Source organism: Stenella coeruleoalba (genome assembly GCF_951394435.1).
Source record: "Stenella coeruleoalba genome assembly, chromosome: 11".
Classification (NCBI taxonomy): domain Eukaryota; kingdom Metazoa; phylum Chordata; class Mammalia; order Artiodactyla; family Delphinidae; genus Stenella; species Stenella coeruleoalba.
The window spans coordinates 84475312-84491280 of NC_137157.1; the positions used below are offsets into that span (position 1 = coordinate 84475312).

General features: G+C 38.4%; 1 protein-coding gene across 1 annotated transcript in view; it reads left to right on the forward strand.

Moving 5' to 3' along the window:
* ST8SIA1 (ST8 alpha-N-acetyl-neuraminide alpha-2,8-sialyltransferase 1) overlaps window positions 1-11218 on the forward strand; it is a 150666-nt gene extending 139448 nt beyond the window's left edge. Inside the window, exon 5 of the mRNA XM_079936964.1 lies at window positions 7930-11218. Coding sequence (XP_079793090.1) covers window positions 7930-8416 — 487 coding nt within the window. The 3' untranslated portion in view covers window positions 8417-11218. The remainder of the gene's footprint in view (window positions 1-7929) is intronic.
* The last annotated feature ends 4751 nt before the right edge of the window (window positions 11219-15969 follow it).

A 15969-nucleotide genomic window follows, 5' to 3' on the forward strand; every position in this document is an offset into this window, starting at 1 on the left:
ATAAATACTTTTTCAGTTGGTTCTCTTATATATTCTAGACAGGTAATTATATCATCTGTAAATATTGACTTCCCCTTGTAAACATACTTGAAATATGTTTTCCAGTGCAGTATGTATATTTTTATGTGGTTGATGATCTGGACTTTATGATAATAATTGTTTTAATATATTTATGTATATATATCATACTATATATTTTCTTGTGTGACATAACGTGGTCATTTTAGAAACTTTCTATTCATGTTTAAAAATAATAGACATTTTAAAATTAAAGACTTAATTATGATTGTGGGTTTGTGAACACCTATCTATCTGAATTTTAAGCAGTTTTGCTAAAAATATATATATATATATATATATATATATTTTTTTTTTTTTTTTTTTGCCGGACGCGGGCCTCCCACTGTTGTGGCCTCTCCCGTTGCGGAGCACAGGCTCCAGACGCGCAGGCTCTGCGGCCATGGCTCACGGGCCCAGCCGCTCCACGGCATGTGGGATCTTCCCGGACCGGGGCACGAATCCGTGTCCCCTGCATCGGCAGGCAGACTCTCAACCACTGCGCCACTAGGGAAGCCCGCTAAATATATTTTGAAACTATCTTGTTAGATGCATAAAGTTTCTGGACTGTTACACTTTTGGGTGGTGTTGTTCATTGGATCAGTAGACATTAGTTTATATTTTTAATTTATTTTATTGAAGTATAGTTGATTGACAATGTTTTGTTAATTTTTGCTGTACAGCAAAGTGATTCAGTTATACACATATATATATTCTTTATTTTCTATTTTTATGATTTAAAAAATTTAATATCTGTTTTACCAAAATATTATGTGTATAATACATAGTTTTCAAGATCAAATAATATGACTGCTTTCAAATAGAAAGCAGGAATCTCCTGTCATACACTCCTGCAAGAAATGTTTCAAGGCGTTCAACTTCTCTAGCTGATGTTTTTCTTGTTACGTTTTAAAGCAGCATGCTTAATTGCAATTAAATTTTTTTTCCATTTATCTATAGATATTTTATGAAAAAATTAAGATTTTTCTCTCTTAAAGTGCTCCTCACAGCACCACTCCCCCATACACACTTACACTTTCTTGTTCTCTCAGTACAGATATATCACAATCAAATCAATAGTCAGTGCTTACCTTAGTGTCTATCTAAGTACTGTTCACATCTGAGACAAAAAGTCTATTACAAGTATTTAATATCCACTTCAACTTTTAATTTTTCCCCAGAGTAAATAAAGGCTTTCCATGCAACAGTCACTAATTCATCTCCAGACTCCCATTAGAGCTGCAAATCTTCTTTCATTACTGCCTACATGCTAGTCTGTCAGAGTCACTATTTTGTTGTTGAGACATCCTTTTATTTATTTATTCATTTATTTTTTTGTTAGCATGCGGTATTTGTTTTTCTCTTTCTGACTTACTTCACTCTGTATGACAGACTCTAGGTTCATCCACCTCACTACAAATAACTCAATTTTGTTCCTTTTTTTCTTTTTTTGCCCTCTTTATTTTTGATTTTTTTTAACATCTTTACTGGAGGATAACTGCTTTATAATGGTGTGTTAGTTTCTGCTTTATAGCAAAGTGAATCAGCTATACGTATACACACATCCCTATATCCCCTCCCTCTTGCATCTCTCTCCCACCCTCCCTCTCCCACCCCTCTAGGTGGTCGCAAAGCACCAATCTCCCTGTGCTGTGTGGCTGCTTCCCACTAGCTAGCTATTTTACACTTGGTAGTGTATATATGTTCATGCCACTCTCTCACTTCATCCCAGCTTAACCTTCCCACTCCCCATGTCCTCAAGTCCATTATCTACATCTGCGTCTTTATTCCTGTCCTGCCCCTAGGTTCTTCAGAACCTTTTTTTTTTTTTTTTTAGATTTCTTATATATGTGTTAACATACAGTATATGTTTTTCTCTTTCTGACTTACTTCACTCTGTATGACAGACTCTAGGTCCATCCACCTAACTACAAATAACTCAGTTTCTTTTTATGGCTGAGTAATATTCCACTGTATACATGTGCCACATCTTCTTTATCCATTCATCTGTCGATGGACACTTAGGTTGCTTCCATGTCCTGGCTATTGTAAATAGAGCTGCAGTGAACATTGTGGTACATGACTCTTTTTGAATTATGGTTTTCTCAGGGTATATGACCAGTAGTGGGATTGCTGGGTCATTTGGTAGTTCTATTTTTAGTTTTTTAAGGAACCTCCATACTGTTCTCCATAGTGGCTGTATCAATTTACATTCCCACCAACAGTGCAAGAGGGTTCTCTTTTCTCCACACCCTCTCCAGCATTTATTGTTTGTAGATTTTTTGATGATGGCCATTCTGACTGGTGTGAGGTGATACCTCATTGTAGTTTTGACTTGCATTTCTCTAATGATTAGTGATGTTGAGCATCCTTTCATGTGTTTGTTGGCTATCTGTATATCTTCTTTGGAGAAATGTCTATTTAGGTCTTCTGCCCATTTTGGGATTGGGTGGTTTGTTTTTTTGATATTGAGCTGCACGAGCTGCTTGTAAATTTTGGAGATTAATCCTTTGGCAGCTGCTTCATTTGCAAATATTTTCTCCCATTCTGAGGGTTGTCTTTTTGTCTTGTTTATGGTTTCCTTTGCTGTGCAAAAGGTTTTAAGTTTCATTAGGTCCCATTTGTTTATTTTTGTTTTTATTTCCATTTCTCTAGGAGCTGGGTCAAAAAGGATCTTGCTGTGATTTATGTCAAAGGGTGTTCTTCCTCGGTTTTTCTCTAAGAGTTTGATAGTGTCTGGCCTTACATTTAGGTCTTTAATCCATTTTCAGTTCATTTTTGTGTATGGTGTTAGGGAGTGTTCTAACTTCATTCTTTTACATGTGGCTGTCCCAGTTTTCCCAGCACCACTTATTGAAGAGGCTGTCTTTTCTCCATTGTATGTTCTTGCCTCCTTTATCAAAGTAAGGCGACCATATGTGTGTGGGTTTATCTCTGAGCTTTCTATCCTGTTCCATTGATCTATATTTCTCTTTTTGTGCCAGTACCATACTGTCTTGATGACTGTAGCTTTGTAGTATAGTCTGAAGTCCAGGAGCCTGATTCCTCCAGCTCTGTTTTTCTTTCTCAAAATTGCTTTGGCTATTTGGAGTCTTTTGTGTTTCCATACAAATTGTGAAATTTTTTGTTCTAGTTCTGTGAAAAATATCATTGGTAGTTTGATAGGGATTGCATTGAATCTGTAGATTGCTTTGGGTAGTAGAGTCATTTTCACAATATTGATTCTTCCAATCCAAGAACATGATATATCTCTCCATCTATTTGTATCATCATTAATTTTTTTCATCAGTGTCTTATAGTTTTCTGCATACAGGTCTTTTGTCTCCTTAGGTAGGTTTATTCCTAGGTATTTTATTCTTTTTGTTGCAATGGTAAATGGGAGTGTTTCCTTAATTTCTGATTCAGATTTTTCATCATTAGTGTGTAGGAATGCAAGAGATTTCTGTGCAATTTTGTATCCTACTACTTTACCAAATTCATTGATTAGCTCTAGTAGTTTTCTGGTAGCATCTTTAGGATTCTCTATGTATAAACATCCTTTTAGAAACTATCTTTTTCTCTCATAGAATCTGATTGATGGCTTTCTCAGCCTGCTGTGTAAACTGTCTTCCTGGAGATTTCCTTTACCAGAATCCATCTGTTGTTATATGTTCTAATTACTAACAGCTCTTTCTTATTACCTAAATTTTTTTTTCATTTTATAGCATCTAAGTCTTAGTTCGTGGGTGCAAATATTAATTAATAATTAATATTTCTAAACAAACTAATTATAGACTTTTAAGAGTTTTCTTCTGCCTCTTTAATGATCTTGTTTTTTTCTGAGTTCTTTCATTCTTCCATTCTGTTCTCTGACTTTCGTGTTGGAGGCTTTCCTTCAATGTCTTCTAATCTTGACTATCTGTTCTTGTTTGGAGACTGGAAGCTCTGTGCAGGGACTGGACCTGTTGACAGGTGGGCTTCACTCTCAGTTGAACAGAAGGTGGCAAGGTGGCTTTCTCTTGGGTGACTCCCAAGTGTCATAATCTACAGGTCTCTCTCTTGGCCCTCCATTGGCCTGGCTGCCAACACTGTATGAATTGAAAAGAATCCCCAGTTTCCTGTTGGCTGGGCCAGGTATCATCTGGGCACACAGCCACTGTTCCTCCCTAGAGGTTGACACTACCTCTCCACCACACACAGTGATAATTGGCCAGTGCAGGATTTTAGGGTTCGACCCACCTGCATGTTCCTGCTGCCCTATAATCTGAACAATAACCTTGTTGATTGTTCCAAGACACCCACCTTCTCCAGTATCTCCTGCCTTAAGGAATAGGGCACAGCTACCTTTTAGAGTAATGCTTGGCAACTTAGTTTATATTCTGCCTTCCTTCTATAAGCTTTCTGTTTTCAGAAGTATTCCAGATGTGGGGATTGACTGAAGGTTTGCCTTCTTTTCTTTTTTTTAGGATAGAGGTAGATTTTTTTAAAAAAACATCTTTTCTCTTATTTCTAGAGATCTGCTGGGGGGAGAGCTGGGCCCTTACCTTCCCTGATTCTATTCAGTTTGCACCTTGACTGGCAACCTGAAGCTGAACATTTTAACCTTTTATTAATCACAATTCCCTTTTATTGTCTGTATTTTTGTCCATTTTCATGTCAATATACCAATATATTTAGACTATAATGTTGTCAGTATTAACATTCTGTTTGTCATGTTGGCTGAAAATATTTTTTGGAGTCATTTCCTTTTTTTATTTCAGTTATGTTCTTTTTTGTCGTAATGAAATTTCACATCTTAACATAATCAATTTTGTCAATATTTTCCTTTGTAGAAGATATTTTGTAAATGATAAGTTCACAATTGTTTTCGTTAGTTTTTCTTGTTTTCTTTATGTAGACTTTAAATATTTATCTTACGTATCTTGAAATTTAAAAAAAATTTCTTGTCAAGTATGAATCTGTCCCCCCTCAAATTTTCAAATTGTTAACTAGTTATCTTGATGTTGTTTATTAACTAATTTAAAAAATTTCATCATTGTTTCTATTATCACATATTAAATTCATTTGTAAAATGTACTATATTTCTGTACTTTGTGTTATATTTTTCTATTGTGTGCCCATATTCTTTATATATTAATCACTTCTATTTTTAATACTTTATTGACTGGTCAGTTTCATTTTTCTTCTTTTTCAATTATTATTTAATAGTTTTCCATTCATACAGTATACAACAATTCTGAGCTATTCTGAAGAACGAGGTAGGTAAAATAATAAAACATAATATATAAGCTGGTTTTTTAACCATGCCAATAAAATTAGGAGTACAGTAAATCCAAGATGTGTGTTCCTTTTCAAAGTTAAAACTCAAGGAAGGAAAACTACCTTCTTCAAGAATAATCAGTCAGCTTTAAGACAGGGAACATAAAATCAATTGCCTTGATTTTATTGGAGCTGTCTGTAATTCTCATTAGTATGTAGTCCACTACAAAAATAAGGAGAAGTTCCTTCAGCCAGAAGAGCCCTGTGGAATAGAAACCATTCTGCACAGCAGTAAGGAGGGAATGGAAGCAAGAAAGGGAATAAGCAGAAGTGTAGTAACTGTTCTAGGATGTTGATGGTGAAATGAGAGAACTAGAGGGTAGCTCTGGGAACACTCTAGGCATATGTTGAATTTTCTTTTATTAAGTTAGAACCATGTTTAGAAGATAGAAGGGAATAATTCAGTAGAGATGGAGAGGTTGATTGTTTTAAAGAGGGGAGACCCACTAGGGAGTGTGAAACAGCCTGTTTCACAGAGGAGAAGACTCAGAGAGGAAGAAGGAGCAAGGACAAAATTAGAAGATGTAAAGAAAGAGATGCTGAGGGAAAGGTGCAGAGAGTTAGATAGCTTACATTGATGGTGTCGATCTTCTAAATAAGTATAGCCTCCGGACACGTGCATCAGAATCAGCAGGGAATGCTGGGTAAAAATTCAACTGCCTGTATCACTCTCATCAGAATCTAGGAATCGGTGATACAGGTTATTCTAACTAAAGTTTGAGAACCATAGTTCAGATGAAGTAGGAAGTTATCTGCAGGGTGTATCTACACGATTGGGAAAGTGTTAGCGAGCAGCAAATGTGGGTGGGCAGTGGAGAGAATAAAAGAATTATTAAGCAGAGCCTATTGAAGTTGGGAAGCAGGAGCCTGTGTTGGAGAGGCTCGCCCAGCTCCACAGTAGGGATCAGTGTCTTCCATGCCTTCTTTTAGGGTAAAGTTATTGCACCTAAAAACCCTGTTGTCGCTTCTCTGTCAGAGCCCAGGGAAAATTGCTAAGGCAGGCTGCTGAATCGAGGACATGAAGAAAACTTGAGGAATTTCCCTTCCTTTGGGCTTAAGAAGAACATCTTTCTTGGCAGGCAGAGTTCATAACACTGAATGCGACATAAAATCCTGTGGATTTGTGTATTCAGAGTTTCAGTTTCACATATTTCTGATGAGCCCTGCCAACCTGTCAGGCCAGACTTCCCTCCGCTGGTAGTGGCTCAATTCCATTCTCAAATGCTGCTTCTTCACCTGCACGTAACCCAAGACAGGTGACTTCCGTTTGTGAAAGAACAAGAAGTTACAAGGCACTCACGGTCTTTTTGTCTTTTTTCACTTGAGCTACATCAGCAGCCTCTTAACTGGTCTCCAGGCCACCAGCCTCTTCCTTCCCCAGATCACCAGAGTCACTTTTTTTGACACAGATTGACAACTAAACAAATGATGAAATATTTATAATCCAGATAGTAAGTGCTCTAAGTACTCACTTCTGTGAAGGTTCTCAGTCATCACAGAGTGCAGCCCAAACAAATTAGAGACACAAGGGTTTTTGCAACATACCTCATCTCCCATCACTGTCTCCACAATCCCTGTCTCGCTCGTTCCAGGGACACAGAATACTCATCATTGTTTCAGGACACTGCACCCTTGCCTATGACCAAAGTGTCCTTTATAGTTTAGTGGTTGTTCTTCCTGTTGTTCCCCTAAGGAGATGTATTTAAATGTCATTCCCTGTCTGTAGCTTTCTAGGAACCCACTCTGTCTCCCAAGGCAGAATTATTTTTTCATCTGTATTCCATAGTAATTTATACAAATATCAGCGGTTGTACTTAGAACATTATATTGTGCTCACTTACATTTTTGTTTCACAACTGGACTGGAATTTCCTGAGATCAAAAAATTGGGTCATTAAAATTTTACTTCCCCAATGCCTGATGCATAGGATGTGTATCATTAATTTTAGCTGAATACATTTGAATCAGAGATCCTCTTTCTATGTAATCCAAACTGAAAGAACATAGGAAAGCATTGGAGCAAGCAATATGGGCAACGCTTAGTAGCATTTTATAATAGAGACAAGTCTTTCTTTTTCCATGTATTATTATAATATAGCATTCACTGATTAAGCTGCATACTTATAGAATTTCAATGGTAAGAAGTATCTTAGAAGTGATTCCTTTGATTTGCAGATGAGAAAACCAGTCCTGTGCTTACGTCTACCACACAAGTAGCTTTTATCAAAAGCCTATCCAACAACCAACAATCTTTGTGAATTCATGAGTATTAAATCATTTTTACATTCCAGGCAAGTAAATTCTAAAAGAGAACAAAAATGTACAATGCGTTTTAGTTCAGAGGGCATCTCATTAAAGAATCTTAACTGGAGTTTAAGATGTTGCGGTGGGGAAAAGTCAGGCTACTTGATGAGAGAGAACTGGTAAGTTCAAGGTGGATTTTAAATACAAGAGAAGTGTTTTTCTTGTTTTTTGCTGAGATGATATGAGCTATCAGGGCCATCAGAAGAACAATAGAGTGGGTATTGATGAGTTTCTTTTCTCCAGGTTTAATTGAGCTTCTTCTTTTTGATAGGTTTCAGAACCTGCTATGGTCCAGAAAGACGTTTGTGGACCACATGAAAGTGTATAACCACAGTTACATCTACATGCCTGCCTTTTCTATGAAGACGGGAACAGAGCCATCCCTCCGGGTTTATTACACACTGTCAGATGTTGGTGCCAATCAAACAGTGCTCTTTGCCAACCCCAACTTTCTGCGTAGCATTGGGAAGTTCTGGAAAAGTAGGGGAATTCATGCCAAGCGCCTGTCCACAGGACTCTTTCTGGTGAGCGCGGCCCTGGGCCTCTGTGAAGAGGTGGCCATCTATGGCTTCTGGCCCTTCTCTGTGAATATGCATGAACAACCCATCAGCCACCACTACTATGATAATGTCCTGCCCTTTTCTGGCTTCCATGCCATGCCGGAGGAATTTCTCCAACTCTGGTATCTTCATAAAATTGGTGCACTGAGAATGCAGTTAGACCCATGTGAGGACACCTCACTGCCACCCACTTCCTAGGGACTGTGGAAAAAGAAAGGACTGAGCCAGGGTATTTTTGTTAGGTTTTCTACGTGACTCCAATAGGGAATGGTCAGGTCGTTTCATGGATTTACGTGGGCCACTTGGAAAAAACGACAACAAAAACTCAAGGGGAACTCTACTTTTACTGTTGGCTGGAAGGAAAAAAAAGAAGTGAAATGTCCTATGAAATCTTTTATAGCACATGGTGGATATGCAACTAGTAACCTGCTGATGAAATGATGTTGGTAAAGCACATTTTCATGCTTCAAATAGAGATGACCCAGTTCACAAACAAGACAAAACTCTAATGGTTGAAGCTGAGGAATTAATCAAGGTATAGTAAATGAAATGCCAGGATCAAAGTGTTAGTGATTATCAACATGAACTGGCTTAATTAAAAAAAAGCTATCTTATTAAGACTAACATTAGAGCTATAGGTTTTTAAAAAATTATTATTTATTTTTGCCTTGTTTAAGGGCAGTGAGTAGGTGATGGGGTAGATTTTAAAAATCCCTTACTGAATAATATGGACCCAAAATGCTACAGCTGATTATTGTGATTTGTTGAACCAAGTCTATGTTAACTAGAGTTCCCTTCCCTTCCATTTAAAAAACGTTAAGTAAGAATGACCTCCTCCCCTTTTGTCAGGTCTACTTAGACAATGTGAAGCATTGTTGAATTTAGTCTGGGTTGATTCATTGTCAGGATGAAGAGCCACTTTCCCTCCTCAGAATTTAGGGCATAAACTCAATTTTAGGTGTGCATTATGTAACCTGTTTGCATTATTATTATTTTAGTGCCCAAAACTGCAAATGTGAGTGCAATATTTATTTGCAAATTGGCAGAATTGTCTTCATAATTTAATGTTTGGAGATGAAGTAAAGCACAATGACATAAAGCTTAGTCTCTGGAAGATAGATCGGAAGGCATATCCTTTTCTATCTGCCATGGTATGTTCCCTCCAAGATAAAGAATATGCATGCACACATAAAAGAATGCATATATTTGCGTACCCTCATACATAGTCTCTCACACACACACTGTTAAACAAAACTCATTCCTGTGTGACTATGAAAGCCGAACCCACATGACCTGGGTGGCAAAAATCTGTAACTGGTGTTGGAGAGCTACAAATGCATTAGGTACTACCTACTACACCTTGATAGGAGAGAAGCCAGCTTACTGCATGCTGCTGTAATGCTCAAACCAGTATGAGATGCAAGCCTTACCCCCAAATCACTCCAAATGAGCAGAATTGGTTTAGTCAATGTGACTCTTCCCAGCATCTCATGAGTAAGTGCTGTGTTAAGCATGGTCATCAAGGCATGGTTCACACCAGTAAAGGGATGTGAATTAGTAGCTGTTTATTCCCTTAGTAACAGGTAGGACTGCTTAGAAGGCTTGTTACCTCAACTTCGACACAACTGCACACAAACTCTGTTGACAGATTACAAGCAGTCAGATGTGTTTACATATAAGAGAAAGGGAAAAGAAACCTCACATGGTCTTTGGGCTTTGGGATGCCTTAATCTAAAAGGAGACAGTAGAAATCACTAACTTTACTTTTAAGTGTCACCAAAATGTAGGTAAACTGTACCCAAAAGTTCTGCTTCATTTTTAAAGGTAGAGACTTGGTATACAATATAGACTGAAACAGTTAAACAGGTGGCAGTTTTTAGTGGGTTAATTTAAAAGATACCAAGGTAACAAAGCCCTTGGAAAAATTCTACATCATTGGAATAGCCAATTTCTAAAGATGATTGAATATTGAGATTATTATAGAGATCAGCAGTTAAAATACAGCTGGTTGACGTAACACAGAGTCTGTTGATACTTAGAAAGTTAAGAATTTGAGAGTATTGGTTCTCTGCAGATCTCATTTTCTCTTTTGATCCTATTTGGCAGCAAAAATGTAATGAGAATGTACTATGAGGGAGTTGCATTAAATATTCACTGTGTGTACAACCCTGAATATATTTCCTCTTTTGAGCTATTGTTATTACTTAATAACTACCTTAAAAAGAAATATATTTTTAGGTATATGTTTCATCAAAATATAAAAGGCCTAACAAAAAGCGTACATAAAAGTTAATAAAATATGTATCACTCAGATTAGTGCTTTAAGTATTAAAACTGTTCAGGTGTAACTAATGAGCTCCATAGAACGCACGTGTCACAGTTCCATTGGAGACGCCTTCTGGAAATTTTACATCTTATGATTCCTGGGCTATGTTTATGCAATAGGTTTGTACAGTGGTTAGTCTATACATTTTGGGTTTCTGAAAGGCAACACAGAAATGGCCCAAATCGATAAAGTGTCATTAGATCAGGGCTTCTTAATGGGGTGATTCCCCTCCCCCGTCTGCTGACACTTGGCAATGTCTGGAGACGTTTTTTTTTTTTAATTTTTATTTATTTATGGCTGTATTGGGTCTTCGTTTCTGTGCGAGGGCTTTCTCTAGTTGCAGCAAGTGGGGGCCACTCTTCATCGCGGTGTGCGGGCCTCTCACTATCGCGGCCTCTCTTGTTGCGGAGCACAGGCTCCAGATGCGCAGGCTCAGTAATTGTGGCTCACGGGCCTAGCTGCTCCGCGGCATGTGGGATCTTCCCAGACCAGGGCTCGAACCCGTGTCCCCTGCATTGGCAGGCAGATGCTCAACCACTGCGCCACCAGGGAAGCCCTGGAGACATTTTTGATTTCATGATTTGGAGGGTGCTGCCAGCGTCTAGTGGCTAGAGACCCGGGATCCTGCTAAACATCCTACGATGCACGGAGCAGCGCACCCTGCCCCCCCAGCAAAGAATTCCCCACTTGAAAATGCCAATAGTGCCAAGGCTGAGAAACCCTGGATTAGACCAAAGTGATATTTTGATTGTTCTGTATTGTCTTCAGTTAAGGATACACATACATGCTCACATCACTCAAAGCAGGACTACAATTTAATGAGAATATTTTCTTAGAGTAGGTTACAGTTTGGCATTATTTTATAGTGATAATCCTTAGGTATGGCGTACATATTCCCTTTTCTGTGGTTAGATAGATGTATCTAAACCTAGGAGTTTTGAGTGTCTGTGTGTGTGTACGTGTGTGTAGCATAAAGTTATATATACCCATCCTTATTGAAATATGTGTTTTCCTAAGTGAGGATCTTTCTAGAATTATCTTTCAGAGTACTCTGGCATACTCTATTACTCTTAAGAAGTTGAATTCTTTTTTATTTTTTTCATCTTTATTGGAGTATAATTGCTTTACAATGTTGTGTTAGTTTCTGCTGTATAACAAAATGAATCAGCTATACGTATACATATATCCCCATATCTCCTCGCTCTTGCGTCTCCCTCCCACCCTCTCTATCCCACCCCTCTAGGTCATCACAAAGCACCGAGCTGATCTCCCTGTGCTATGCAGCTGCTTCCCACTAGCTATCTATTTTACAGTTGGTAGTGTATATATGTCAGTGCTACTCTCTCACTTTGTCCCATCTTCCCCTCCCAACCCCCTCCATGTCCTCAGGTCTGTTCTCTATGTCTGTGTCTTTATTCCTGCCCTGCCGCTAGGTTCATCAGTACCATATTTTTAGATTCCATATATATGCATTAGCATACTGTATTTGTTTTTCTCTTTCTGACTTACTTCACTCTGTATGACAGACTCTAGGTCCATCCACCTCACCACAAATAACTCAATTTCGTTCCTTTTCATGGCTGAGTAATATTCCATTGTATATATGTGCCACATCAAGAAGTTGAATTTAAACTCCCATTCTTTTATTTTGTTTATTTGAAATTGAGACCTTCAGCATTGGACCTCTTTCTTTGTCAAATTTGGTTGATTACATTTTAATATTACTGACCTTTAAGATGCAGCTCAGAAGAGATTCAAGTTATGGCAGACACATTTAATATGAAAGTATTTCATCATTTTTGATACATCTGCCAAGAGAAGGTGTCACCCTCTGACATCAGTGTAATTTTTAAATTGCTTTTTAGTGACAAAAATTAGGTTGCTCCATGGGGATAAAAGAGGGGTTGAAGAGACTGAAAATGAGGACCTGTTGTGAATTTTTGTTTTTATTAGCTCCAACTGGAGAATTGCACTGATGTTAAGGATCATGAGTAAGGATGACCTCTGTTTGATTTTAATTAGACTTTGTTTAAATAAAGATGGCTAAAGGATTAAGTCATTCCATAACAAAAGTAATTTTTTATGAAATTTTGAAAGTATGAAAGATTTTTTATGAAATTTTGAAAGTATGAAAGATTTTTATATGGAAGAGGACACTGGACACATGTGCTTTATATAGAGTATTTGACCAAGTTTATACAACATTGTGCATCTAAACTGTAAGTAACACAGGAAGTTAAGGAGTGCTTCCTGGATTTTGTTTCTATAGAATTCACTTTTAGCTATTTTAACAAGGGCAGATGATCCAAAATGATCCAATGATCCAAAGTGACAGATGTTCAAACAGTACTCTGTGTTTGGCTTTGTGATGATTTATGCCCTTTTCTGGGTTAAAAACCTTGTTTAGGTTAAATATAACTTGTACCTGAAGCAATGGGCAACATGGCTTAAATATCTACATGGAAAATAACTGGGAAAATCCTAGGACTCTGAATTTGCCAAAAGTATTCTGAGGTTAGTCAAAAGATTTACAGGAATGTTACAGATAATTTCAAATAGAAATGATATCAGTAACATTTCTTCTTGGCAACTATGGTAGGTTGTAATTTTATTCTATACCACCTCCTATTTCTCTGTTTTGAAAATCAGCCACCTAGAGTTTTCATTTCTATGTTTAAAAATACCGACTTTGTGAAATTTTTAACTGATAAATCCTTGTTAGGAGGGACCTAAGAGGAAAAAATATCACAGTCCACTGAAAGCTTCAGGAAATTCTTACTGTGTTGTATAAAAACTTTCCCACCAGAACCAGGTAATAACTGCTCTCTGTCTGTAGAGTTTCAAAGATCAAGAGCTGTAAGGACGTTTGTGGGAACTTGAGGATGAGCATGTAGAGGAATAAGTGTTGAGAACAATACTGTGCTTTTTTTTTTTTTTTTTTTTTTTTTTTGCGGTACGCGGGCCTCTCGCTGTTGTGGCCTCTCCCGTTGCGGAGCACAGGCTCCGGACGCGCAGGCTCAGCGGCCATGGCTCACGGGCCCAGCCGAACCGCGGCATGTGGGATCTTCCCGGACCGGGGCACGAACCCGTGTCCCCTGCATCGGCAGGCGGACTCTCAACCACTGCGCCACCAGGGAAGCCCCAATACTGTGCTTTTTATTTCTTCATCTTCCCAGTGTAGAGGTCTCCTCTGCGATGATCTGATTTTAGTGGGCACACAGCAGGGATGGAAGTGTGCAGACAACTCCGAGGCACCTGCAACATAGGTCAAGCCTCTTACAAAGTGAGCAGTAACAACAACTAAACACAAGGAGCAATTTTGACAGCTTCAGTGAATTGAGTGCTGGGACAAGGAAGAGGCAAGTCGGAAGGAAGAACAACGCCACAGTCCCCACGCTTTCCGGATACAAAGGGTCAGAGAAGTCTCTGCCCTTGGCCTTGGCTTTCCAGCACTCTCTATCTCTGTCCACTACCAAGGAAGCTGGCCTGGCTCCGGGGTCGAGCTAGTAGCCTTGAGACTAGAGAGTTGGTGTGGAAATTTGCTGAGATGCTTAAACCTGTGCTTTCTAAATTTGGGTGTCTTGTGACAGAATTCTGGTCATCCCTGACCTGATTATGGCTTTGCCAGTGTTTATTAAAAATAGAGCTTTTTTTCTCTACTCTGATGCATTTTCTGAGTTCTTGAAGCTGGGAAGATAGCACATATCCTACTAGTTCTCTAGTAGCCTAGAGAAAGTTCTGTAGCCTCTTTGAAAACCCTGGAGACTCCTCCAAAGGCATCCTGAAGCCTAGACGGTCTGTTTATAAAATCCTAAATGTGAAGCCACAGTGTTTAGGTTGAGCATCATAAAATTCCTATTCTGTAAGTGAAAGGAGATTTGTGTGAATCTGCAATTGCTATACCTTTTTCCTTCCTAGCATAAGAAAATGGATACTACTGCCTTTACCCCCAGCCTAGGCTTCTCTGAAGTTTTTACCTACATCCTAGGAGTGAGAGATTGAAATGAATACATGAATGGAAAGTTCATTCAAACATAACACAAAAATTCTGCTTGTCATTGCAATAAAGAAAAAATATATGCTTCTGTCTCCTTCTTCTGATTTTCTGGTGCCAGCATTTCTGATTTCTTCCATCTCTAACAAATAAGGAGTAAATAACTTACTATAAATTGACTTACAATACCTGTGAGCATTTGTATGATAGCCAAAGCCCATAACTATAACTTTTTAAAGCACAAAAGAGGAATTATATTTTGGTTATGGTCACTAATTTACCTACCTCCTGTGTTTGTATTGATCTCTACATTGTGCTAAAATTCTTTCTGATTTGTTTTCCTATTGAAGCTGTGGGATAGAATCAATGATACGAAGCTATCTGGGAGTTTTATAGAATAGTGTCTAAATATATTGATCGTGTCTCTTTCTGCTTCTGTGTAATTAGATTTTCTCCAGTTATTTGTCATTTTAAAAGCTTATGTTTCACATGATACCAATAAACATCTAAGAGATGTGATTTTTATCCAGGGCAGAGAAAGTCAGGAGATAGATATGTCTGTTTTTCTCTACATAGTAAGAGAAATGGAAAATTATAATCTTAAAAAAGTGGTTTAACCAGAATGAAAAAGATACAGATAAAAATCAGGGCTTTAATGGAGAGGGGCCACTGGGAAGGATCTTAGTGTGCAGCAAAGAGAGAGCACAGAGGCTGCTGTCCTTGTGTCAGCCTCAAGAACCTTTTCAAAACATTTTAAATGAAATACATTGTCATGCGGTTGTTACGGCTAATGACGGAGAGACACTAGAGAAAGCAGCGTGAGACTGTGAGACGCTTAGGGAAGAAAGCAGAAGTGGCGCTTATTTACCTACTTGGACCCTCACGGTCTAAATGCTACCCCCCTTTCTGCCTTCTCCAAGTTGGGCTTTCCTTGGTGTTTGAGCCTGAATATGCAAACACTCCCATTCTCACACCCCTCTTCCATCTCCACTAAGATTATTTAGATCTTTGGTCATGATGCAGCAGCGATAGTAGGAAGTGTTACCTTGAACTTGACCCTTTGAAACACGATCACCCTATGCTATGCACAGAGTTAGCTTTAGTCCACTGCTTCCAAAATTATACCTCAGTAAAAAGCTTTTATATTCATGATTACTTAGGCAGACATAGATGTATTTTCTCCCCTGTGTTCTAGTGCAAACACACACACACCCCTTGCATTAGTTATGCCCATTGAAAAGAAAAAGATGGCTGACCTGGTGGGGGGTGACAGAGGGTGCCTTAACTTTTTCTGGCTTGGCTCCCACTTCCTTGTGTATTTCCTTCATGTACCCCATCACTCTAGAGGTGTAACCATGTTTGTTCCAAGTTGTATCTTTATCATCAGCAAGAACTCTTGTAAGTGTAGTGAATGTGACTATTTTATATAAA